Source organism: Falco punctatus (assembly GCF_963210335.1).
Source record: "Falco punctatus genome assembly, chromosome: 7".
NCBI classification, from domain to species: Eukaryota; Metazoa; Chordata; class Aves; order Falconiformes; family Falconidae; genus Falco; species Falco punctatus.
The window spans coordinates 20,980,840-21,007,161 of record NC_137587.1 but is presented as its reverse complement, the minus strand read 5'-3'; the positions used below and the strand labels follow the sequence as shown (position 1 = coordinate 21,007,161).

General features: G+C 47.8%; 1 protein-coding gene across 1 annotated transcript in view; it reads right to left on the bottom strand.

The window, feature by feature from the left end:
* Window positions 1-25,868, bottom strand: part of GALNT16 (polypeptide N-acetylgalactosaminyltransferase 16) — a 77,248-nt gene extending 51,380 nt beyond the window's left edge. Inside the window, exon 1 of the mRNA XM_080396512.1 lies at window positions 25,303-25,868. Within this exon, the coding sequence (XP_080252638.1) occupies window positions 25,303-25,503 (201 nt within the window). The 5' untranslated portion in view covers window positions 25,504-25,868. The remainder of the gene's footprint in view (window positions 1-25,302) is intronic.
* Window positions 25,869-26,322: the final 454 nt, after the last annotated feature.

Here is a 26,322-nt window from a genome sequence, read left to right as displayed (position 1 = left end):
TGAATGTTTGTGGTCAGCAATAACACTGCTACAGAAACCTCGGGCAATTAGCTGGGTTTTGGTCTGGCTAAACTGTTTATTAAAAGATATGTCTGACATTTTCCTCCACATATTAAACTAGTGAGTTTTTTCCCAAATTTCTTTTTTAGAAAGCTGCCAGAGCCCTGCAGCCCAGTCCCGCTTCCCTCACGTCACACAAAGACTGCACTCCTGACAGCCTGCCTCCGCCACAGCTGGCTGGCTCACAACCCAGCCACCAGCTCAGCAGTTTCCACAGTGAGAAAGTTTTCAAACTCAAAGTTCATGCATGGGTCATAACAAAAACGTGGGTGTCTGTTTCTGATAGCTGAGGCTGTGATCCTAACCTTTTACTTCCCAGAGGAGTGTTGTGCAAGTATAACCAATGCTGTCAAGGAAGATAATTTTCGCATCTCAAGATCCATTGGATACTTTTTTAAAAAATTCTCCTCTTCCAAAGTATGGCAGGTGAGTATAACCAGTTGGACTGAGTGACCTCCATTCATGGCTCAGGGCAACGTAACAGCCTCGCTACCTCCTACTGCCTAGGAGCACCGGCCAGGTGCATTTTCCACCCCACACATTTATTTCACCAAAGAGAGAACACAGCTCCAAAAAGATGCTGGTCCTGTGATAATAAAGAATCTGGCCTGGGCCTTCACCAGCCTTCCTAAATATGAATGATGAATAAACCTAGATACATTCAGTCCTGTCACAGCTCTATGAAAACCACAGGGTTGCTCACGAGGACAAGCTCTGCTTCCTCTTCTCCGCAGAAAGCAGCATGAAGCACAGAGGCTTGTGTTCTGAAGAACACAATGTAAAAGTCTGAGTGTGCTGTAAATTAGTAGCGAAATCCAGTGGCAAAATTCCCAGTGACATCAACAGGACAGGATTTCAGCCACAACAAAAATATAAACAGAGAGAAACACACACAGAGAGAATAGTCATCAAGGCCCCAGTTTTCCACTACCTTCCAGTCATTCGCACTTGCAATTTTGTTACAATCTATTGGAAAAATCAAACTGCTTAACACACTGCAATTCCCCTTCTTCCAAAGCTTTATTTGCCCTGGAAAATTGCTTATGTCTAGAAACCACTTTAACTAATATATTTCTAAGCAGCCTTAATTACCCAGAAGACAAATAATTTATAAATTTCTAGCTGAAAGGTTATGGTGGCGAGGTAAAGGTTAAATGTAATACAGCTTGTTAGAGACACGGAGTCTGTAACACAATTTATTTTCTCCCAAATAGAAAAAGATGTTGAGACATTCTTCACATTTCTGGCTTGCTCTTGCTGAGTTTTAACATTTCTGGCTCCAGACGGGAACATGGAGATGAACAAACATGAACAAAGGAAGTGTGCTGACAGGTTTGTTCAAAGTAGGTTTAAAAAAATTCATAAAACCAAAAGCAGAGATGTGGTTGCAAGTGTGGGGGACAGATAGCACCAAAGATATCACAAAATAAACTTAGAAGAAACAAACCACCCAAAAACTTGAAAGAACTGTTATAGACAAGGAACAAGATGTGGGAGGCCTATCCTTAAATGACAAAAGGTGAATGTGAAGGAGGAATTAGCTTGTAATTCTGCATTACACAGTCTGGAATAAACCTTTCCTTTTGTAGGTGGTTGGATGTAAAAGGTATATAATGTGTATATATACATATATATAGAATAATATAAAAGGTATATAATGAGCCTGAACATGGCACGAAACTATGGACTGACAGCACGCAGGCAGTGTATTCACCTGCATGCCCTATTTCAGACAGTCTATCCCTGCCACTGCTGGAGGTGGTCTGACCAGCAACGCACCCAACATCAATAAAAAGCAACACTCTTCAGAGCAGCAGGTCATACTGAATAAAATGGGTTTAACAGTTCAAATCTTATTTTTTATTAGCATAAAGGCAGCAGACAGGAAGATCTCTGCAGCTGCAGGGTGTAAAGCCAGAGCATGCACAGCAGCTCTCATAGTAACGTTCTCATAGTAAGCCATTGAGTAACGTTCACTGCCCAGGATCCAGCCAGTTGCCAGGACAGCATGTTTCAATCTTTCTCCCTAATTAACAGATGTTTAAGCAACATGAGCTGATAAAGGGCTCTTAACTGTCTGTCAATATATATACTACTTTATACAGCTCTCCTCCTTGCCCCTTCCTCCTCAAACTAATATTAAAATGCGTATTTAACGTTGTGGAGTTGAGCACTCAGCACAAAGGGCAATCCTGAACTACAAGTGCCAGCACAAAGCTAGTTCTACCATGCATGTCCACTACAAGCATTAATTGGCATGACAGCACATAATTACATGCCAACATGTGCCCTGACGCAGGAGACTGAGCTCCCTGGAGTTCTTCCCCTGCTTCCCTACAGTCACATGCAAAGTAGAACAGAAACAAGCAGAATGCTAAAAGCATCCAGATCAAGTCCCCAGTGATATCTCACACTCAGTAGCTTCAACAAATTTGAAACCTGAAATGACAGTCAGGAAGAATCAACCTGCGACATGGTCCCGAGGGAAGCCAGAGCAGCAGCAAGCCAGAGGAGTCCTTGCATTACAAGAGGCAGCTTTTCACATGCTGGGGTCCTTTCAGGATCACCCCTCAGGGAGGGCTGCAGGGAAACAAGACCTCTTTTAGGGGGCAACATTTTGAGGTCTTGTTTCCATTTCAAAACCAGGCCTTCTCAGGACAGGTCATTTTCTCTTCTAACATCAGCCTTCATGATTACAGTGGGGTCCCCTACACCTCCGTAACTGCCCTGGTGGAAGTTTTTTTCCCTTCTTCTCCCGTCCTGTTATGCAGTCCTGCCATATTTCTTGGGAGATGCTTGTGGAGGGTAAGATGGCTATCTGAATTATGAAGACACCCGATGTTTTAGGGGTACTTTGGAAGAACCAGCTCCATCTCAGCCAGAAACTCCAATCTATGCTGCTGATGATGCAAAGCTCTCCCCTCCTACTTCACTGATATCAACACTGCCCGTAACAGAGTGAAAATGGAAAACAAGTAAAAAAGCAGAGCAAAACCCAGAACCACTGCACACATAACTAAACACCATGCCAGGGAAGAAGCTGCCTCCCTTTGCCTTCCCCCAGGCCTGCCGTTGAATGTGCTGCTGGAAGCTGCAAATGGTACGCTACATGCAAAATGAACTTGTCTTCTCCAACTAGTCAGAGCCCCTCAAAAACCCCATGAGAAGTCAAGGTGTTCTTAAACTCAAAACACAGGATATGCCAGCGCATATCAGCCATTTCTGCTCAGCTGTGAAGCGCATTTGGCCCCTCATCTTTCATTGCCTGGGTGGGCAGCAAACAGGCAATGACAGATACGCGCCAACAGCCTGCAACTGTTCCTAGCATGCCTCAAGCAGAGGGAGCAGTAGGTCTCATATTTTGAAAGATCCCAAAGTATCATAAACCTACTGCTGCTTCCCTTTACAGCATCATTTCCATCTGTGGTTGCATATGCAACCACCAGGGCACAGGCTATAAAGCCTAAGCCTGCAATTGATACAGAGATCTGTCTGCATTTCTAGATGTTTGTTACCGTAGCAATACCATAGTAATTTTTAGGGTTTTTTGTTGCTTTTGGTTTTTTAAAGCTAGGTTCTTATCCAGTGCAAACAGAGCCAGTTCCCAGTTATGTGAGAAGGAGCCTGCTACCTGGGAGCAGGGTGCTGAGAGGAGATGCTCAGCTCCTGCCTCATGCCCCACTGTGATTGCAGGACTCTGCCCACTGCATTCACCAAAGCCATTTCAGATGCCTACAACCAGCACAGTGTTGCTACCTACCCACGCTGATGAGTATCATGCTGCTGCGCCTCCTTACCTTCTCGGGGAGCTCTTGTCATTAACTTTTCTCAGAACAATCATCGGCTTGTTATGAGCATCCACTTCCAGCTTCTGCCCTAAACAGCTCAGCCAAAAGGAGCTTACAAGACCAATGCAAATAATGTAAAGTCAATTTTTCCTTCAGTGCTGAAGTCTACTTCCAGGGCCTGGTAATCTACAGAAACCTTGAAAAAACTATCACAAGACTCTTTTCCAGACCTGCCATATCAACATACATTGGTCAACAGTTTGGTTTTCAGCATGCCATTCATGGGCTACTCCAAAGCATCTGAAAAAGATGAAACAACTTGATTGCCAGGTGTTTACCCCCTCAAATGTAACTAGAGTCAAGGATCCCCAAGGGAGGGTCCTTCCAGAAGCAGAAAGAAAGGTATCCTTCTGCAAGAAGCCTTTTTTTTCTTTCTTTCTTTTTCTTTTTTTTTTTTTTTTACTTTAAGAGCCAAACACTTGGTACATTTGGGTAATTTGGGAAAGCTGACCCTTCAGCAACCAATATCCCAACCAGGTGGAGAAGAGCATAGCAGCACACTCTTCATTAGAAACCAGCAGTTAAGTTAAAGAATAGAAAACTGTTCACAGCATCAAATCTTTATAGAGTATATCCATCATAAAACAGAGCAATTTTTGCGCATCTATCCTCCTGATTTGCCAGGAATGAATGCTATCCATTTCCATATGCCAGTTCACAGAGGATAACTGCCTGGTACTGTTCCTGCAAAGGAAGGATCAGTCCTTAAACACAGGTAGTAAAGGTTTGTACTGCAGCGCTGAAGGCCAGGAGTTGATAGGCATCTGTCAGTCATGCGGAACAACAGAATGAATGATTTTGTTAAAGGAAGATAGAAAGGTATCTTTCAAAAGGCCACTGATCTTTAATCGCAGATTAGGAAAGAAATCATGTTTCTCTTTGCAGGAAAGTAAATGATCTTCCCGACCTTCCTCACCAATAGCGAAATTATAGCATGTGACAAACCACTTCAAAAAAAGCTGCCTTGAACAACTGACAGACCATGCACCATGGTGAAGGTAATGCAATAGCAATTTATATCTCTGCATTAACCAGTGTCACACAGTTCAAATCCTACTGTGCCAGGTCTGAGATATAATCATAGGTACCTCTTTTCTCTTGACACTTATCTCAAGAAGGCTCATTAACTTGGGAACATGGAAACCTCTAACAAAATCTCAAGGGTCGAGGTACTACAACTTCACTTAGCCCTCACAAGCAAATGTTCATTTATCGTGGTTCTAATCAATGGAGTTGAAAGTGGTTCACTAGTTCTTGCTGGTGGAGCCTCTGCTGCAAGGTTCAGAGATCACTTCCAGCTAAAGAGAGCTCTACCTGCTGCAAGTCACTGCTGCCCTGGTGACTTCATCAGAGGGTACATGCATGGGTCATCCCATCTTGGGCAAGCTCACCCTCACACAGGAGGGGACTTTTACCCAGCCTGTCCCCAGCTCTTGGATGCCCCAAGGCCTGCTTAAGGATGTCCCAGACAAGAGGAACTGGAGAGGAAGGCAGGCAGCTGGGTCCTGGAGCCACCTGCCACCAGCTCTTTCTGCAGGATGGCTCTGGGGCTTTTAAACTAAAGGTGTCCAAGATGGACCTCTGCTTGGTGGGGACAGACGTGCACCAGCCAAACTGATCAGGTTTGATCTCTTATTAGGTAGGTATGTCAGTTCCCTTGGTAGATACAGGGAGGTCTCTCTCTGACCTCCAGTGATTTTATTCAGGAGATGAAACAGCTTATCACTATTTCATTTGTACCACTCAACGCAGCAGGAGAAACACTAGATCTGAATTACTACTTCAAATAAAACATGAATATAACTACAAAGATGATGAAAATCCTCTGTACTGAAAAAAAGTGAGTCTCCAGAAATTATCACAATTAAAATATCATTACAGCATGTACTCATAGCTGGGCTGCTACATGAACCTCAAGGCTGCCAGTATACACCCACACAAACACATACACATCTCCCAGACAACTGAGTTCAGAAACTGTGCACATAGCCACACCTCAGGTTTCCTAAAACATCGGTTTAGGAAAGTCTACAGGGATGTTTAAATAGCTGCTGTTCTCTGCAGGACAGAGGAAAAAGCATAAGGAAACAAAAAGTTGGTCCCGTCCCATCTTGCCACGCTGCAATATACTTCCCCTCCAAATTAACTTTCTTTACCCATCCTGCCTGCCCCCTGCAGGCTCTCCCCATTCCACATCACTTAGATGCTCTGAGTCAGAGGCTGTGAGACTTTTCTATCTCCAGGTTAATATTCACCCTCTGGGTTATGGAGCCACCATTTAGACCAGTGGCTCAAACTGCAAGGGTATTTTCAGCAAGGCTGCTCCGGCAGCCCTTGGAGCTGAAATGAGGGATGCTAGTCTAAAAAACAACTTTCCACCCAGTCCCTCCGCTCAATGCTAAACTGGAGCTGGTGATGCAGCAACCATTCCAGCAAACTATCATTTTTAACCTGGTAATATCTTAACACATGAAAGCTCATACAAGTACTTCATCACCCATTGGGTATGCCTTTAACAGACTTCTATTATAACCTAAAGAGCAATATGCCGGAACCAATTCCCAAATGACTGATAAATTTTGGAGGGAAGCAGCAAGTGAGAAAAGCATATATAGAACACCCATCCCCATCCTCCATTTTCCTACACACATTCACCCCTTTAACCTGTGTGAAGCAACAAGTTTGAAACCAAGAGGGAAAGGAACCTCCTCAGCTTCTTTTAGTTGATAATGACATCATGTCGTCCATCCTTCACTGCACACTTCCATGTACCACTTCCAGGCAAGTGAAAAGTAATCATCCTTCTCATAAGCCCTGGTTAATACCAGGTTAACACCAAGAACTGTCTTTGCAGTCAAGTCATCTGAAGCAAAACATTAGAGAATGGTGTCTTCACCTCCACCCAAGCGCTTTAATCTCGAGTGCAAACAACAGTGGCAACAGAGCAAAAATGCTTTTCCTCAGGGACCACAGCCAGCATCCAGCAGAGACCAGCTTGGCTTTCATTCCTCCTGTTGCCCTCTACACTCCTCCCAAATACACCTCACATCCTTCAGAGTCTTCCCAGTCCAGTCGTTGGAAGATGACCCCTCTGACCCCAGCCCTCTCATGACCTAGCAGAGCCCCCATCTTCTGCTGGTACAGGGCTGTACTGGCTCAGACACTGCCTCTTTCACAGACCAAAACGGAGGCAGTACCCAGGGACAAGGAAATCCAAGCATTGTTTGCAGATGGAGGGACATCTTGGTAAGACTACTTTCTCCTGTGTTTCTTGACCTGCCAAGCAGTGTCCCTACTGGCAGCTGGCAAAATCTGGAGGAATGGCATAGTTGCTCATGGTAACCTCCCAGAGCAAAATGCAAGATTAGCAACTTAACAGAGCAAGAGGTGCAGTCATAAGTGCCTGCAGGGTCTCAAATCAATTATTCTGGCTTCTTTCAGTGATCTAGCACAGTTGTCCATCTCTTCTTCCAGCTGCATGGCCCCAGCAAGATCTTTTGGAGGACACAATCAGTGATGATCACAAGACCACAGCAATGTATTGCAGAGCCCTTGAGAAGTGATTAACACCACCTTTCCATCTCAGCTCAAAGGGAGAGCTGCAAAGCAGGAAATAGCTTCATAAAACACCTACTTCCAGGTCCACCTAAGTCCTTCATCTAAAGACCTTGCAAATTTCAAACCGAAAGCATTTATTTTATTTAACTGCTTCCACTCACCATAAGGATACAAAAGACTTGGATTAACTTTTTTTTTTTTTTTTTTTTTTTTTTTTAGAAAAATATTGCCCTACAATTAAAAGCAGATTAACAGTATTCTCTGCCTGGCAACAGCCACTTTAAATTCCTATTTTTATTCTTTTGTGAGCCAGTGAGGCAATTTTACATTACTCACATCTTAAAAAATAAATTTTTCTAGATAAGAGTTTAATCATTAATCCTCGGTGCTTTACATGAGATTTTACACAGAGCAATCCAATAAGCTATGGATTGTCAGTAAATTCCTACCGATTCTAACTAAATTCTGATCTGTTCTAAGGGTCTGTAACTCTTGTCCTCAGACATGTGACAGATCTTAAAATCATTCATGTCTGAGCCCCCAGATGGCAAGCTAGACATTTAAGAAACTGCACAGAAACTATTCTGGGATTTATTTTTTTTTCTGGACAGAGAAGGCACCATAGCCTACAGATTCTTCAAGAATCTTAACAACTACACAGCAGTCTCCTCCTCTACCGGGAGTGAGACGCTGCACACTTGAGAACAAGGGTTGGCAGAAATGCTTGTTCTATCTGCCTTCATTTTGAGATATTTCTTCAAATGCCAACTAAATGTCCACTTAAACTTGAAAAACCTCATACTCAAATAAATACATCTTCCAGGCAAGACCTATCAATTATATTTGGCAGAGGAGGCACTTTCATCCCTAACTCGTGACACAAGAGCACAAAAGACAAGGGGATAAAGAAAATTGCTTAACATTTTAATCCCAAAAGAAAAGCGCAAGAAGCGTGCAGAGAGCATCTGCAGTAAAGCACTCACCGAAGAGCAGGTCTTAATTAAACACACAAACACTGCCTCCTCTCTAGTGATACCGCTGATCACCTAGCTTTTGAGCTTAGAGGACAGAAGCTGCTGAAAGTCACAACTTTTACATACTGTGAGAACCAGAGTGGGATTTGGCCCACTACAGTACCCAATTGCTACAACGCTGATCTCGTCAAAACACACTTTGTCCGTTCTTCTTGTAAGCCATCTACATGGGCTTGCCTTTCTGCCTCTGCCTTCCACGCTGGCATTGCTCCTCAAGGCTCCTGGGGTGAGAGCAAAGTCTTTGCCAAGTTAAAGAAAGTCAAACCTTGTCTCTGTGTGACAGCTTCCATTCAGTCACTTCCTTTCTAGGTGGGGGGAAACAGTTCTCCTTAGTAATCTGTTTATACCATGACATCTGTCTGGAGAGGGAGAAAGAAGACAAACCAGCTAAAAGAAAATTTCACTGAGGAGCTGGATGGAGGTTATTGGCCAAAAAAAACCCACCAAAACCAACTCTCCAGTGGTCTAATTGTTCCCATAGCTTCAGCGGAGAGCCCTGCCGCACCTCGCTGGCAAGCATTTCCAATAATGCTGACATGATTTGGAGCCAGCAAGATGTTCTTGCATTATTCTCTGCAAAAGATACAGACCCTTCAAAACCTGAATGTAAGCAATTAATCTTTGGCGCTGGAAGCTAGGCTTCACATAGAAGAACACGATAATCAATTTTAATCTCTGATTCTTGAGCTTCGCATAGCCAACGGACTTTCTCAACTTCGGACACTTTCAAAACGGCATCCCTTGGCCAGCTGAGGGAGGACAGAGGGGAGAGAAGAGAGATGCAAGATCTACTTGTGCCCCAAACTAAGCCATTCATTTTAAAGTTATCATAGTAAATTATCTTCTTCCACTCCATCCCTTTCTTTGCTAGTGGCAGTATGAGAGCGGAGAACAGATATTTTAGGAGAGGCCACCATAAAAAATTCAAATGTGCCATGATTTTCCTCCTTTATCACTGCAGATCTAGAAATTCTTGCATATGCAAGTTTTAAGTATCTCCTGATCAGCAGATAGCAAGCCTTGTGGAGCTACCTCAACTCAAAAGTCAGTAATTTGTTAAATAATTACAAGTATAACAGTGGCAGCACAGCAATTTCATATGGAATCTCATCTCTGTCTGCAGACACCAAGGACTGCCACATTTCATAGAAATAGTAAACAACAACAGACACATTCCTGCTGATGTAATTAATCTCTGTCCCCTGCCATATTAATGAGAGAAAGATGCCCATGTTTATGATGAATTCTTCTAATTAAGAACCCTGTGCAAATGGCATGCATCTCACTCGAGGGGTTTTGTCTAAACCAGGAACCCAGTTCAAGGATAAAATTCAGTTGCATAGCTAGGTAAGCACAAATCACAGTGACACTTTTCCTTCTGCTAGGCAGGAGCCAATGAACCATTCCTGGACAACTCGTTAACTGTTTGCCTCATTTGAGTCACTCATTACAAGAGCCTTCACCCCGCAGCACTGCAGGATATCTCATGTGCAAACTGAGACCCGAGCACTCTCAATGCTGCATCCCAAGGACACCCCAAGAGGAGAAGCGTCATCCTGGGGGGACAAAGTATGCTGGCACTGTGCATTAGTGGGGTATATTCACATCGCTTTTCCTTTATCCACCTCCCCTCCCCTTTAAAGGCCATAAAAATACATTGCTTTCCCCTGCTTCAAACACCATGACTATTTGCACATGCACCGAAGCTCTAGGGAAGAGGATGTCAGTCAAATGCCCGGTGGGAAAGACGCTCAAAAAGAAAGTCAATGGAGCCTGAGCAATCAGTGTAAATCAAGGCTTTAACCTTTTTGAGTCTCCCTCAGACTCTTCATCTGAAAAAGAAGATGCCTAGGCACTTACCACATTTCTGAGGAGTCAAGGGCACCAGACATGTCAATGCAGAAAGCGTTTATTACCAAAAGTACCAATCAAAGTGTCTCGGTCTTACTGTCTATGGGCTGTTTTCACTGTAGAAACGATTGGGAAGAACAGATGTCACTACTAATCTGCTCAACGTAGAAATACAGATCCACTTTCAGCCTGTACATCTTTAGAAGATAGATCCTTGGCTTGGTGCAACATCCAAGTCCCAGCTGATCTGACACTACAAACTCAGTCATAACTGTAGCAGCCAGTACACCAGTTTCTGGTGCATAAAACAGCAGTTTCTGTTTATTGACCAGTGGAGAGAAATCTGGCTGCCTAGCAGCTGAATCAGATAGAAGTAGCCCCTTTCCCACGCAGCAAAGAAAACGTTCAAGGAAAATCATTGTCTATCTGCTGCTCTCTGCAGTAACACTATTAGGCCATGTCATATAGCCAGCTCATTTAACATAACAGAAAAAAATCCACTGATGGGATTTCCCTTACCTGAATGGGAGGCAGGCTCTTAAATTAGCTCTGGAGCAGCAGACAGGCCTTTCTAACAGCAGTCCCCTCCTCCCAAATCACACATCTTCAAAGGAGGTATTGTGGCTGAGCTCCCTCTACAGCAAGGAACAGCCACCTCCAGCCCAGTGATATTAAATCCTGCTCTATAATCCCAGAATCCTCAGATAATCTTTCCTTCTGGTTTCAGACCCTGAGCATTCAATCTGGCTCAATACAGACTAAAACCACAGCGTTATGCATCCTGTATATTACATTATCAACCTATTTAACAGGACAGAGGGAAGGAGGAAGCTATCGGATGGTCTCCGTACCTCCCCAAACAAGCAAGAGGCTTGAAGAGATTGCGTGCCTCCTGTGGTAACAGCCCACACTATCTGCAGCAAGGCTGCCTAAATGATACAGTTAATTTTAACACCTCTGCTTTCTGTGACTGATGCAAACAACACCATGTGTGTAAAGAGGAAATACAAAAAACCACCACCCTTCTTTCCTAATAAACTCAAATAGCTGAAGAGACAAGATAAGAAATAAAACATTAAGAGCCTACATATCAGCAAACATTCAAACGTTTTAAACATATTTTAATACTTCCACACCTGCCCTACACTAGGAGCACACACTAAAGACAAAAGTCCTTGCACCTCGTGCTTCTTCACACATGGGGAGCACCAAGGAAGCTCCCTGAAGTTCACGTAATCTAGTTCAAAAAAACAAGGAGAATATTGCCCATCACCATCATGCTCTCAGGAATGCACCAGATGTATTTAATTAAAAGCTAAGAGGCATTTCTTTTTAAACTATCAGTTTTTTGAGAAATGTGCAGTGACAAGTTCTTTTAGGTCAACACTTACTTAAAGCACAGCATACCTTGCTCCTTGCCAGATTTGGTGTCTGTCCGGTGGACAGATAGCTGAGCTGCCTTCTAGAAGACATCGAAGACATTTCCATGCAGTTATTTTTCATACATGCTTTGGTAACGCTGGAGGTACTGAACTGGCAGCAGAATTGCAAATAGTTCTTACAGAAGCTCAGCCTATTGGGAGCCTGAGTGGCCCTACCAAACAGCTGGGGAGTTTCCACTCATCCTTCTCAGAAGCAAAGGTATTTCCTTCAGATCATCACCGTTTTCAGTCTATTTCAGCCATTTTTTTCCCGTTAAGTAACTCCAAAGAGCCCATTTCTGCTTACAGTGCAGATCCATTCTGAAGAACCAATAGTGCCCCAACCCGATAGCGCTGTACGGAGATGCTCAAGAAGCAATTAGCAAATCTATGTCAAACCGAACAGACTTCCCTAGGGACTTAAAGCTGCTTGTGGCTGTTAGGAGCTTGAGGTGACATACTGCTGCTGCCCCAGAAACACTCCTGACACAAAACTGGGGTGTGCAGTAGCAGCAGATGTCCTACATTCAGACTCCTGTTTGCAGGGAAATGAGTACAACTGGCTGAATTCACCCTTGTACAATTCTGCTCCTACAAAAGTAGATGCTGCTCTTTGTGCTTGTATTTGACTATTTATAACTTGTGGCAAAAAGGCCATCTGCCCGGTCAGATGGTATTGCCCATTACAACTTGTGCCACGTGCCACGGACAGGCACATAAACATTTCAGCACGCCGGCACTCACGTTGCTGTTGTTTATCTGTTTGAAGAGCTTGGTAGCAAGACAAAAACCAAGTACATACTACAAACCCCAAGAGCGTATTCCCAGATGAAAATGCTCTTCTTCTGCAGAGAGAATGATTAAGGAGCCTACAGTGTATTTTTTCCCCAGAAGAGCAAATCACATAGGCTACTGGTCTGAGCACAGAACTAGCATCCAGACACTGGTTACGGATGTCACTCAGCATTGAGAACAACATAACACGGGGAACCTCACTTTACCCTGATTAAGTTGAGAATTTAACTCTCTGAAGGCAGAATTAAGACTGAAGAAGCAGCAGCAGCCCCAAGGAGCCCCACTGCCCTGCAAGCCATCACCACAGCCTGCTACGGAGTGTTTAAACACCATTCCGTATTAGGGCTGAGGTGGGAGAGGCTGAAGTCCAGCTCTCAGAGCTCAGCAAACACCCTGAGACTTATTCCTGTCCAGCCTGGAGGGGCAGCTTATCATGACGAAGTCATGCTGTTAAGCGATAACAGGTTTAACGATTAACATTCGCACACACAGGAATCATTTAGAAGCTTTTTCTGACCTGTCTCTCCATTCCTGCTCCCAGCGGCTTATTTTTGAATGCTGCTTATGCCCCAAATGAACACACAGAAGAAAGAAACACACACCAAAACCTGAGTTGGCAACTGGGGTAACCAAGGTGGGCCAGAATTTCTCAACACATCCCCTCAGCCACAAGACAAATTTATTCCCCCCAAGCTGTCCCAGCCCCCTCAGGTTACACTAAGTGCCAAAGTGGTTTTAGGTGGCCAACCCATCACTGACCGCAGAAATTACAAGGAGGGGGGAGGTGGTCCAAATAAATGACCAAGGTGAAGAGTAAAACCCTAACAATAATGAGGTACAGCCAGTTACAACAGCAGCTATCACGGGACAAAGTGAGTTTTAATCATCTCTGGGCAGTAGCTGGAATCCAGTACCAAGTTCTTTAAGTTCATGTTGGTCACAGTTAATACCCAAGCTGTCTTGGCTTCACTGGCATTTTAATCAGAGTTAATAACCAGAGGTTAGCAGATCTGAATAACAAACACAGCTTCATTCCCCCCCGCCCCCTGCCTTCTTTTCTTCCTTTCAGCAGAGTCTGAGGCTTACTCTCAGCTCTACATGAAGGAAATGGGGGGAACAATGCTTCCTATTACCAGCCCTTTATCTTACTTATCTACAGTAGTTATAAACTCCCCAGGACAGAGGCTATCTTTTCTGTTCACATTTCACCTTGCACAGAAGAGCAGGATACCTGTCTGGATACCCAAACACCCTGCAAGGAGGGATCTGCAGACAACCAGGAGGGACCCAGCAGCACAGGCTGTATGTGAGGTCTGAGGGAGGAGCAAGATGTACGGGAGATCTCAGGCTTTGTAACTTTGATGTGCAAATTCCTCAGGAAAGGATGGCAAGGCAACTGGTAACTCCAGGCAGGCTCGTGGCAGTCCCTAACAATTTATTACTCAACAAGTCTCCCTGCCTCACTCTCTCATCCCAGAGGAGCCCCAAAACAAGTCCCTCACATACAGACTCTGCTATGGAGATACACATCTGGCATGCAGTTCCCTGCCATACAGAGTTACAGCCAGAGCAGGGGAAAGGCTGGCAGCTGCTGGAGCCAGCTGAGTTTTCATACAGAACAGCTTCTCTCCACATCATTCCTTTTGCATCTGAACCCTCAGCACACTGCCAAGACTCACCCAGCTCTTGCCAAGCAGACCCAGCTAATGGCTGGAGTCACCCTGACTGCAACCCAGTGCAGACCTGAGCCCTGCGCTGCAGGGGTGCCGAGCCTACTCCAGGCTAAGCAGCATCTGACTCTCAAAAGTGTCCCCAACTGGCAGGCAGTGACCAAAATATGTCTAAATTTACCCCTATCAGATACGAGGCAATGAAATGGGAATTTACCTTGGGAAGAAAATTATTGAACCAATAACTTAGAGCAAATGCTGATCTCAATATAAATATCTTCCTATTCAAATTCAACTCACCCACCTAAGACTGGAAAGATATGAATTGCCTTTAATGATTCAAAATAACATTCTGGCAACAGGCTTCATGGCTGTCCTTGCCACAAAGAATGGTAAGGACCACAATTAAAGCTTCACACAGGGACAGCAAGTTAAATACAGTAGTGGGAAATGTATTTCTAGTGGAATTATAAAAGCATTAACAGATAGCTAGACAAGAAAATTGATGATGTCATGTAGCCCTCAAAATTTCCTTAGTCTTCATCTATCTGTCACAAGACTCAGTTTAGCAAATTCCTGGACATTTAATAAATGCCATGCAAGGCATTATTTCCTAATTTCTCAGATTCACTGCTACATAAATGAGGGAGTTCGGTTACCCTGCGTTTCTGCTTTCTAACTTCTAAGGATTCTTGCATGGTTAATAGCAGCACATTGCCCCCCTCCAAAAAAACTCAAGATATTTCATTTAAAGTTTAGACGTTACCATTCTGGATTCTGCTGAAGCCCAGCTGAAGGAACTGCATACCAGGTTTCCTGATCATACAACCCACTGGCAGCAGCAAGTTCCTTCTGTGCACTCATGAGCTGGTGAACTAGAGTAACCCCTTACAACACTCCTAAGGTACAGGAGGTGCAGAAGAATAAGAAGGGGATTCCTTCATGCACTCGGCTCCCATCAGCATTCTCCCCTCCTGTAGCTGCTGGTCCTGCCCAACTGACTGCCAAAAGTCCCTGCCCCTGCATACCAGGCAACTGGGGGACATGGACCGATGCCAGTGGGGGGGGGGGGGGCTGCTGTAACTCCAGAGGTCACAGAGCATCTTGTGCAGACCCTGCAAGAACACAGGCACAACAGGTTAGGGGGAGTCTTCTCACCCTTCATTCAGCGCTTGTAGTGATGCTAACACCCACTTATCCATTCCTGGCCCTTCTTTATGTCATCTCTTAGGAGATATCGGGGAAAAGCAGAAGAAAGATACAGAGCATTCCAATCCCCTTTAAGCTCAAAGGGACAATTATAATCCTCTAACTAAAATGAAAGAGGAGGAAAAACAAGATGGGCTGTGACAGGTTGGGAAGACTAAATGCCTGTTAACTAGGGCACCAAGATTTAAAGGGCTCAGCTTTGCACACATCATATGCCTGTAACAAGGTTCCCACCCTGCCATCTCCTCAGTGCAAGCAAGAGCTGGTGACACCCACTGCCCCCAGGATGCCAGCAGCGGGCAAGAGGACTCCACTGCCATTGGCATTGCCATGCCAAGACCAATGCATCCAAAACCATGGGAGTGGCAGAAGCACTCGGACAGCCCCCTTGATTCACAAGTACAAGGAGCAGCAAAGGTCAGAGTGGTACCAACCACACAAGGTCCTTTGTATCATTCCATCATGTTTCCCTTCAACTCCAGCACATTTTTCCTGGAGGTGAGGCTGTGGGCCCCAAAAAATTAATGAGTAAATAATTTACAATTAATAATTATTTTTAATAATGGTGTAAGCTAAGTTATGCAAGCAGATAAGCAGATTCTTCCTGCTAACCAATGTGACTCAATCTGTAACCTGCACCATAAGGACAGCGCTTACTTTCACTGTAAACCATCTCCTCATGGCTCACCTAATGTGTAGCATGAGAGCGGTTTCTGTTCAAGAACCTGACCTGAGCCAGCTGCCCACCTGCTGCCTTAAAACCCCTTCACACTCAGCCAAAGGGAGCTTTTGATAGGTGCTTGGGCAGCCTCTCCAAGGCTACATCTCACTTGACTGCATCTCTTCATCACCTGACCCAATGGATCCACAGCTGCTCCTGAAGGAACACTGATTTCCCAGCCCTTCCTAAATTTCTTTGGGAGTGCCCAGCCAGTGCAGTCCAGTTTTCCCAGCACAGATTGGCAATGCCCCACAGGGCCACACAGCTAGCGGGCACAGCACTGCAATCCAGCATTCCAGGGCATGGCACAACCAGACTTAGACCACCCAAACGCAGACAAGATGCAAACAGCTGCCAAGTTCGCTCAGATTTGCTCCAACAGATTTCTTTGAAAGGGTTACCTCATTGCAGAGCATACATCCTTCTGCTGCCAACCCAAGTCCAGTACAAACATCACATTGCACTCCGAGCAATGGGAGAAACATTGACTGTGCTCACACCAGCCTACACCTTGCGCTGCCGGGCAGCCAGCTCTGCTGTTCCCGAACACAAAACCAAGAACCTTAGCATTACAAAAGTAGGTGTAGCACCAGCGTGGATGTGGCAGCTTCAGTGTCCCTATGCTGGGGATGGGGTTATACCCAACCTGTTTGCCACTGTCCCTATCAACCCTCCCCAGAGATCACTTTGAGAGGCTGTGCCCTACCTTTAGGCACAAAACAGGTATTTCAGCCAAACTGCGACATCTCAGAAGGTTAGGAAACACATACAGCCTACTCCATCAGCAGCCTGGTATAGCTGGTAATTCCTACCACACAACTCAATCTGGAAAATCTCCCAGAAAGGTATAAAGGAAAAAACAAATAATAAAACATCACATGCATGCTATAGCACTTGGGAATACAGCATGACCACACCACTGAGCACAAGGAGTCTGCAGTGTGTGCTTGCAACATGCACATTTACTAACTCTGATTAGTTACTCTGATGTTACTGTTAACATTCACAATTTAAAATTACTTTGGGAAACTACATCAAGAGCACACTTCATTGTGTGGACGTGACGGCTGCCATTTGCACTGCCACTGTATCCCCATTCCCACACTTGGAGACCAACTCACCTGAAACACAAGGAGCTGCACTGCTTTTTGCAGCAATTACATGCTCTTCCTTATTTATTAGGCTTTTTACTGCATACTTGATACCAAAAGGCACAAAGGTACAGCATGGCATTACTGAACATGACGCTCTCTGGCACCAAATATCAGGGCTCTCAGCATGTGAGCAGATGGAAAGCATCTGTGTTTTCCATTTTGTCCTGCAGGAAGACTTTTTCAGAGAACCTCTGAAGACAACTTCATTGGGTAGGAGCACTTCTCCAGCTGAGCCCTGGCTGTTTCAGGATTCAGCCTATTCAAAATAAAAAGGCAAGAAAAATATTCTTTTTTTTTTTCCCCTCTCAGCCCCACAAAATAGCTGATGCAGGTTTCAACACAGTTGCTCTCTCTCTCCCTGCTACTTTGAAACAAAGCCTCCTCACTTCCAGCTTACAAGACAAAAAATTTGGAAAGTGGGAGAATGAAAACAAGAGGTTAAAGTTTTCTGCTTTTTCTGCAGCTTTAGCTGAATGTTATCCATGCCCAGGCTGTAACAGAGTCAGAAGTTAGAGCACTACCCCAGCCTGACTGTGGAGCCTTGAAGCTTGAACTGCAAATTCAACCCTACAGCTCCATCATGGCAGGACTAGCATCCAAGCACCATCTGACCAGCCAAAACAGCTCCCCGGCCCAGGGGCAGCCCCACCTGGCAGCCCAGGGCTTGGAAACCAGCAGTGCTGCAGGACCCGCATTGCCGCTGCAGGAGGAGCTCAGCCAGGTCTCTGCAGGGACCATGGCCCTGAAGTAGCCAAAAGAAGGCAGCTCCAAAGGGAGCACGCAGCTGCCTGTCAAAAACACAGGCTCTACCGACACTGAGGAACTACCCACATGCTCAAAGCACATCACCACACGGGTAATTTCTCTGCAAAGATGGGGCCCCAGAGGCCACTTTTCTTTTTTAACCACACACACACACACCTTTTTTTTGTTAATGTAGTCCTATATATCTCACCGTCTCCACAAGCACAACTGGGACCTGGAAATTTGATGAGGACAGCCCACCTCCTGTCCTTTATCACTTTTATTTGTTGCAAAAATGCATGCTTACAAAAATCCAGTGAAGGCCAGCAGCAGGTAGGAGCAGCCTTTCCTCATAAATCCCGTTGCTCAGTGCACAGAGCAGCTCGTGCTGCGCCTTTAGCGTCTTCCTCCTGCAGCTGATCATCCCTGATCTGCGTTCTTGGTTCAAAGGTATGCGAAGGGTGAACACAACTCAGATGTTTTGCTACTGTTACCTCGCTCCAGCCCTTTACCCAACTAGCAAGCTAAGCCTCCCAAAAGGCCTGTGAGGCAGAGCAATCTGAAGAGGATGAGTTTGCAGCTCAGTCAGTATGCCAGCTTGACTCCCAGCCCACGGGTCTCACTTCAGTTATGTCTTTACCTTAATGTGATAGCACAGGATACGCTGTGGGTCACTGCCTCTGTGCTAGGCACTGCGCAGACAGAACAGCAGCGACAACTGACACATCGAGCCCCGAAGAGCCTACAGCCCTACTACAGGAGCTGGAGGAACACAAGGGAACAGAGTACACCACCAGAACAGGAGAGAAGCAGGTCCTGGGACTGTCACTGAAATGCCATGGGACAGAAACAACCAGCAGGCATCCTGGGGAGAGCCGAGGAGGAGCAAGAGCCCCACCATGCTCTGCCCCGGGGCTTTCCCTGCGGAAGGGAGATGACACACAGGCAAGCCCGAGTCCCCTGCTGACCCACGGCCTTCATTCCCAGCACCTTCGCCTCTGCTTATTTCATTGACTTTGTGCTACGCTGCATGTTTTCCTAACAGGAAAAATTAAGTCGATTTTTAGCACTCCAGCATGGGTAGTGCCGCTGAAACAAAACCACATCTTCTCCCCTTGCCTTTCAAGGGACTCCCAACTTGCCCACCTCGGGATGAAGCACCTGGGCCAAGTTTCACCACGGCAGTGACCTGAGACGCCTCTCAAAGGCTTCTCTTTCCAAGAAACACCGCTAAATTTTTAGCTTTTAAACATTAGGGCAGTTTTGTACATGCAAAGACAAATCTAACCGGGGAATCAGCTGCACACTGAAGGAACGCTTCCACTCGCTACAACTTGCAGCTGCCTCGCCCACTAATTTAATGGAAAGGCTCTGGTAAAAAAATATCATCTTCAGGTCCATTACACTTTCACACACACAAACCCCCCCCTATACACTGTCCCAGGCTGCCCAGACCACCACCAACATTCCCTGAGCCCCAGCTACTTCACTGCAGCTACCTCATCACCTTCATTAACAATGAAGGCCCGTGCTGCCAACTGGATTTTATGAATATTATTATTGTGACTCATTTCTCTTCTTTTTGTTTTATTTTTTAATGTATCACATGGGCCACTGGGAAAAATTAAATATAAAAAAATTTTCTACCATTTAGGCAAACATCATTCATTCCCACATTTTTAAAAAATAAACACGGTAAATAAAATATGAAGCTGTCAAACTGTCATTGAATCTTCCTCTTGCAGTAATACCCCCCAAGAAAGAGTTACCAAGTCATCTTTTCCCAGCGAGCCGGCACAGGCCTCTCATATGCCAAAAGAGAGAGATCCCACAGATTAAAAAAAAATTAGTGTTGCAGGGGTCTGGTCACAGCAGGAATGGCTGCCCCAAAACCGCAAGTGTTAAGCACCATGTCCCCACCACCAAAATAACCTCGGAAGAGCAGAGCCCCAGAGTATACAAGTCCCTGAAAAATGGTATTACTTATTGATCCATGAAAGGTCTCTTCTCCCAGGTAACTAGCGACAGGACAAGAAGAAACCATCTCAAGTTGTGCCAGGGGAGGTTTACATTGGATATTAGGAAAAATTTCTTCACTGAAAGGGTGGTCAAGCATTGGAACAGGCTGCCCAGGGAGGTGGTGGAATCACCATTCCTGGAGGTGTTTAAAAAGTGCCAAGATGCAGTGCTTAGGGACAAGGTTTAGTGGTGGACTTGGCAGTCCTGGGTTAACAGTTGGACTTGATGATCTGAAAGTTCTTTTCCAAGCTAAATGAGTCTATGATTCTGTGAAAGCTGCAGCTTATCCCACTTACGAGGGAAAGTATCCCCTAAATGATGCACACAGAAGGAATGTGATGAAGGGATGGGAATAAAAACATTCATGAACAAACAGTGAACATCAGCCAGCACCTGCTTCACAGGATTCAGATACCCACAGCCAAAGGCAACAGAAAACAAATGCAGCAGAGTGCACTGTTTGGCCAAGTTAGTTAAGTCTACCTGGGTCTGAAGAGCATCCATCAAGGTGGTCTTACACAGTGGCAAATACAAGCGTGGCTAGACTTGCCAGTTGGCTACTCAGGGAAGTAGGTAAACACCATCCACTGCCTATCTGCTGGCTAAACAAGACAGGGAAATCAAACAATTGCCATCTTTCCTCACCAACTTACTCAACACCTACAGACACCTCCCATTCTCAGCAGTGCATCCCAGAGGAGTCTCCTGCTCACCGTCTCACCACAGGAAGGTGACACCAGTTCACCAACATTTGCAAAGCATTTGGAAACCCTTTGCTACATGGGAAAAGGATGCCTTGATCTCATCTCCTTGGAGGTTATTTTACATGGATAAGCACAGAGGCAGGTGGCAGCCAGGAGAGCTGAGCCAGGCAACAGAGCCAGTTATTACAATGTAGGGTTTTCTCAGCTGCCAAACAGGCTCTAGCGGGGTCACAGAGGAGCTACACAGGTCACAGGTCGGCAGGACAAAGATTAGAGATAAAAAACTTGCTCCAGAGAGCAACTGGGCACCAGCCTAACATGATTCAGAGCATTTAACTAATGATACTCTTCTGTCTCCATCTTTCAGGCACTTTGCTGCTTCCCTGCCACCCCAGAGAAGTCAGCAAGCTGGAGAAGTCTACAAGCAGCCTCACATCCAGGTTTTGACTGTGAAACGGCAGCATCCTCAGCTCAGTCAGCCAACAGCAAAACTGTTCCAAACCTACCTACCCGCCACCCCTCTGACTAACAAGCTTTGCCCACATGACAGCAGTGGCCTTGCTCCCTTCAGTGGGACACAGGTATGCTGGGCAAGCTTCCCACGCTGCAATCTTTAGAGGTGGGAGAACAGTCCTGGGCTCTGCCCACCAGCGCTGTGCTAAAGCAGACAAGCAGCATGCGGTGAATGATTAACTGCCCCTATGTAGTGTGGAAATAATTCCAAAGATGCCAAAGCCCTTTCAAAAGGCACATTGCACAGCTGCTGCCTCCAGGAAATTTCCAAGGAGCAGGAGACAACAGAAAAGAGCCCAGGGAAGACGTCCATCCTCCAGAAACACCCAACACACAAACCAGCTGCCAGAGGTCCCAGGGCTCCTCCTAACAGATACAAAATTATGCTGTGCTCCAGAGAAAAAACACATTCCTAGGACTGTGGCACTCACTTGTGTTTCCACCCTCCATGGTGGGTGGAAGGGGAAACACAGAGGGGCTCATCATGCCACCAAGTCAGCCCTGCCCTTTACCAATTTCTGCATTTTTATTTCAAGCATTTGTAGGATCTGTTTGGGGAGAGGTTATTACAGAGAGCCCCCACACCAAGATTTCTGGATGTAAAGCAGGGATCTGGAGGATCGCTATTAATGTACAAGCTATTTCTGGGACACTGATCTCTGACAGCCCCCCCCCACCCCCCACCCCCCCCCCGCAACTTTAATGTTCAAAGATTTCCCGTTCTGACTCCAGGAGTTTGAAGTTTAAAGTTCTGTTAATAAACACGAAGTCAACAAATAACAAACCAGTTTCAAGCTGAAACTTGCAATCGACCACAGTTTTCACCTGAGGTGATTTTTATTCTTCACATTGCGAGAGAATAAAGAAGAAAACCATAAGCCCAGAAAGCACTTCAATTTTTAAGACCCATGCAATGCACCTCCATTTGATGAGGATTTGAAATGCCACAGCACAGACGCAAGAGCAGAACTCTTGGACTCGCTCACCCAAAAACCAAGATTTTTTTCTTTTTCCCAGACAGAAAAACAGCCAGTTTTAGAAAACTGAAAAAAAAAAAAAATGTTTTCCAGAGACCCGTAAGTCACATGAGTCACACTTATTTGTGGATGAGCCCCAGCTTGAACTCCAACACCATCACTCATGCAGAGCAGAGGAAACCAACAGCTGGATCAAGACGGGCAGCTTGTTTCAGTGGCTCCGCAGAAGGCTAAGGGACGAGGAGCAGGCGGGGCACCAGCATGCCCCCTCTTACACAAGACTGCCACTATATAGTAAGTCAAGTAATCTGACTTCCCGGGAAAATGAACCTGAGCTCATTTTCATGAGGTTGAGGGCTCTGCACTGCAGAAGGACAGCCGATTCTCTAGATTCATCATTTCTCCAGCGGGGTGGTTGAAATAGCACATTTTCTGTGCTGGCTGGGGGGAGGCGGTGGGCAGTGCTGCAGCCCACACACTGTGCACCCAGGAGCTGGAGAAGGATGCATGCTCAGGACCGCTTGCCCAGCCACAGCGCCTCTGTAACCGGCCCCGCAGGCTCACGTGGTCGCCTCAGCCCACGAGACCAACTGCTCGGACCCCAGCTAGATGCCAGCCACTGCACAGGGGTGTTGTCCCCAGGCCCTCGCCAACCTTCCCGCCCCATGCACACCTGCAGTCGCTTCCCTGCTTCTGCCCCAGCAGCACAGGCAGAGACCATGGCTGGGACAGCTCATTATTCACCTTCCATTGCAGGGAAGCCCGTTAGGCTCTCCAACAGCCATGCCACTGCATAGTTACAGCAACACAGGTATCATGTTTTACCAGCTTGGCCCTCACAGCAACCCACCAAACCCTTGGGAAAGTGCTCCGCATGCACAGGGGGAAGCCCCAACACCACTAACTCCTGTTTCCCTTCTCTATGCAAGCAGATTTTGGTAGGTCAGGATGTGATATTTCCACCATGCCCCACTGTCAGATGCATCTGGAGAGGGTTCTCCTTTGTCCCAGCTGCTGCCTGCCAGGGGGGCAGGGATTTACCCAGGGGCAGGGGCACTGAGGGACGGGAGAGGCAAAGGGTAATCATTTTTCCCTGCTAAGGGATTTCAGGCATGGAGCAGAGCTGGGATGCTTTATGTCGTTCTGTGAGCAGGACCAGATTTGGAGCTGCTGTTGCACGGCACTATAGCTTGTAACGAGCAGCTTTGTGGTTAGCCACGAGCACGTACCGCCTCCCTCCAAACAGCAGCAATATAACAATGTGCGGCACTGCCACAGCATCCTTCTCCCAAGGATTTTAAGGTGCTTGGCAGATGATATGGATTCATGTAACCTCACAAGCCCTCTGAGAGGGAGTAAAGTAAATGCAATAAAAAAATGGGAGGGATAAACCGGTGAATGGAGAAAGAAAACTGCCAGAGCATCATGTTCCCACAACATGCAAGAAATCAGGGGCTCAGAGGCAGCTTCCCCCACCACTACAGTGGAATCTGACAGGCAGCAGCGCTCTAAATCCTCTGTTTGTTCAACTCGGCCCTGGCCAGCCTGAGAGCATTTCCCAGCACGCATGAAGGGCTACAGCAAGAACAGCACTTGCACAGAACTCCTTGCCCCAGGAAGCACCGTATTAATTTCCACAGTCCTGCTCTGTAGAGGGTCTCGCAGCAGAGCAACCTGATGACTGGCCCTAATGAGCAGCAAATAACATCCTTGCTCTGCCCAAGAGCCTCAGTTTTCACTTTTGAGTTTCAGCAGCTGCAAGCAATGGCTGAGGGTCTCAGCTGAAGGGTTTCCACCCTGCTTCCCAAAGGCTGGGGCTGCTCTAACAGCATTTTCCAAGCATTCACGAGGCTTCCCAAACACCCACATCCACACCCACTATCCCAAATTTACAGACGGGGAAAAGAGAGACAGGCCAAAAATCCCAGTGCCAGTCAAGGAAGGAAGCGGAGAGCCCCAGCACCCAGCCCCTGCTCCGACTCCGATCAGGCAGCTGCTTTTGTTAGCTTCCATGTGCGCGTAACTGGCTGGTATACGGATTTGCAGCCAAAGAGTGACACGCAGTGCAGTTCCCGAACTGCTTCAGCTGGATCACTCCTGAGAACGGTATTGCTGGGCCACTTTTGCTCCAGGGGCTGGTTTATTTTTTATGAAGCTACTGCCTAGACTTGGGAGAGCTTTACTGATGCTATTATACAGGCTGAAGAAGGACAAACCTCCTTCATGGGCAGGACAGAAAAGTATTCATCATTCTTAAGCCAGGAGCTCGATTTTATCACCCTGCTGAGCCCGCAAATACTCAGGGAGGGCAGCGTGCAGGGCTTTCAAAGCAGATTTGAAGTAGCGCATCAGGGCACTGCTACCATCCCTCAGGTCAGGAAGGAGAGCCCAGGACTCCCCCCTCTCCCACCTGCCCAAACCCCAGCCGGAGCCTGCCTCGCACGCAGACTGCCGTCTCTGGCTTAAAACAGGCAACACTCAGGAGCTGTGCCCAGGTCCCCCAGCTGGTACCAGCCGCCCAGCCCCCCCCAGCGCGATGCCCAGAGCCCAGCCGGCGGAGGAAGGGCTTGTGAGGGCTCACGGCTCTTATCTCGTCCTGATCGGGAAAAACTGTGATCGTACATACGTGTGTGTGTACAGTTACGTCTATGTACGCGCCTCTTGAAGGTGAGCCAAGCCCCCTCCAGCTGTTCCCCCCCGCCTTTTCCCGGGCCAAGGGCAGCCGCTCGCAGCCGGAGGCGCACAGCCGGGCGAGCCGGCGGGGGCAGCTCGCAAGTACTTTACCCACGGCGTTACCCCGTCCCCGGGGTTTGCCCACCCCGCGCCCCGGCCGTACCGGCTGCCATGGCGACAAGCACGCACGCTAAAATAAACACAAAGCAACCCGGAGGCAACGCGGAGCCCTCCGCGCCCCCCCGGCCCCCCGAGCCCCCCCGGCCCGCTCAGCCCCCGGGCCCGCTGAGCACCCCCGGCTCCCCGAGACCCCCGGCCGCAGGGCGCTGCGGGGCGGCGCGGCTCACTCACGCTGCGGGGCACGGTGCGCTGCTCCCGGCGCGGCTCCAGCCTGCCGGCCGCCCTCCGCCCGCCGCCGCTACCGCCGCCGCTGCCGCCCGACCTGCCGGCGGCCGCCGAGCGGGGCTTGCTGTCCTGCCATAAGTAGTAGAAAGTGCCCAGGATCCAGGCGACCGTCAGGATGGCGATGGCATTGGCCCTGATCCTCCTCATGCCGAGCGCCCCGGGGGAGCCTGGGAGCGCTGCCTGGCGCGCTGGGGCGGCCGCGGGAGGAAGGAGGGGAGAGGCGGCGGCTCCCCCCGCTCCGCTCCGGCCCCGCACCGCCCAGCCGCCGCCGGGTCCTAACGCCTCGGCCCCCCGCCCCGCCGCAGGGGGCGGAGGGCTCCGCGCCACCTCCCCCTCCCCCCGGCCCGGGGAGCGGCCGGCCGGGGCTGGGCGCTGGCCGGTGCCTGCCTGGGCGCCGCCGAGGATGCGCTGGGCGCTCCGGCTGAAGACGGGGGGTGGCAGCCCCGAGATACGGGCGCTCCGGTGTGGCGGCAGGGCCCCGCGGCGGAGAGCGGCTGACACGGGCCCAGCCCCGCGGGCTGCCCTCCTGCGCTGCCAGCCCACGTCCCTGCCCTCGGTGGCCCCAGCACCGCACGGTGCCCTTTGTCATAGGGCAGGTGGCCGGCGAGTGCCCCCTGGCACCCCCTGACACACGGGGTCCAGGCACCCGCTCCTTGGAGCCGGGAGCATCTCGCACTGAAGCCCGTCCCGCCGGCGCAGGGCTCTGGGGCTGGCAGCGGAGCTGCCCCAGGGCCCGCTCCCATCCCAGCGGGCATATGCGGGCACCGGTGCAGCCACCAGGTCTTTCGGGCCCAGGGGGAGGGGACGCTTGGCAGTGGAGGGGCAACCATGACAATCCCACATTACAGGGCATTGCCAAAGCTGTAGTGGTAAAAAGTTCACGGAATCCAGCCCGGCGGGCAGCTTAGGCAACAGACCAGCCAGCTCGTAAAACCAAGCAAGCTGCAGCTAGGCACAGTGCAGTTG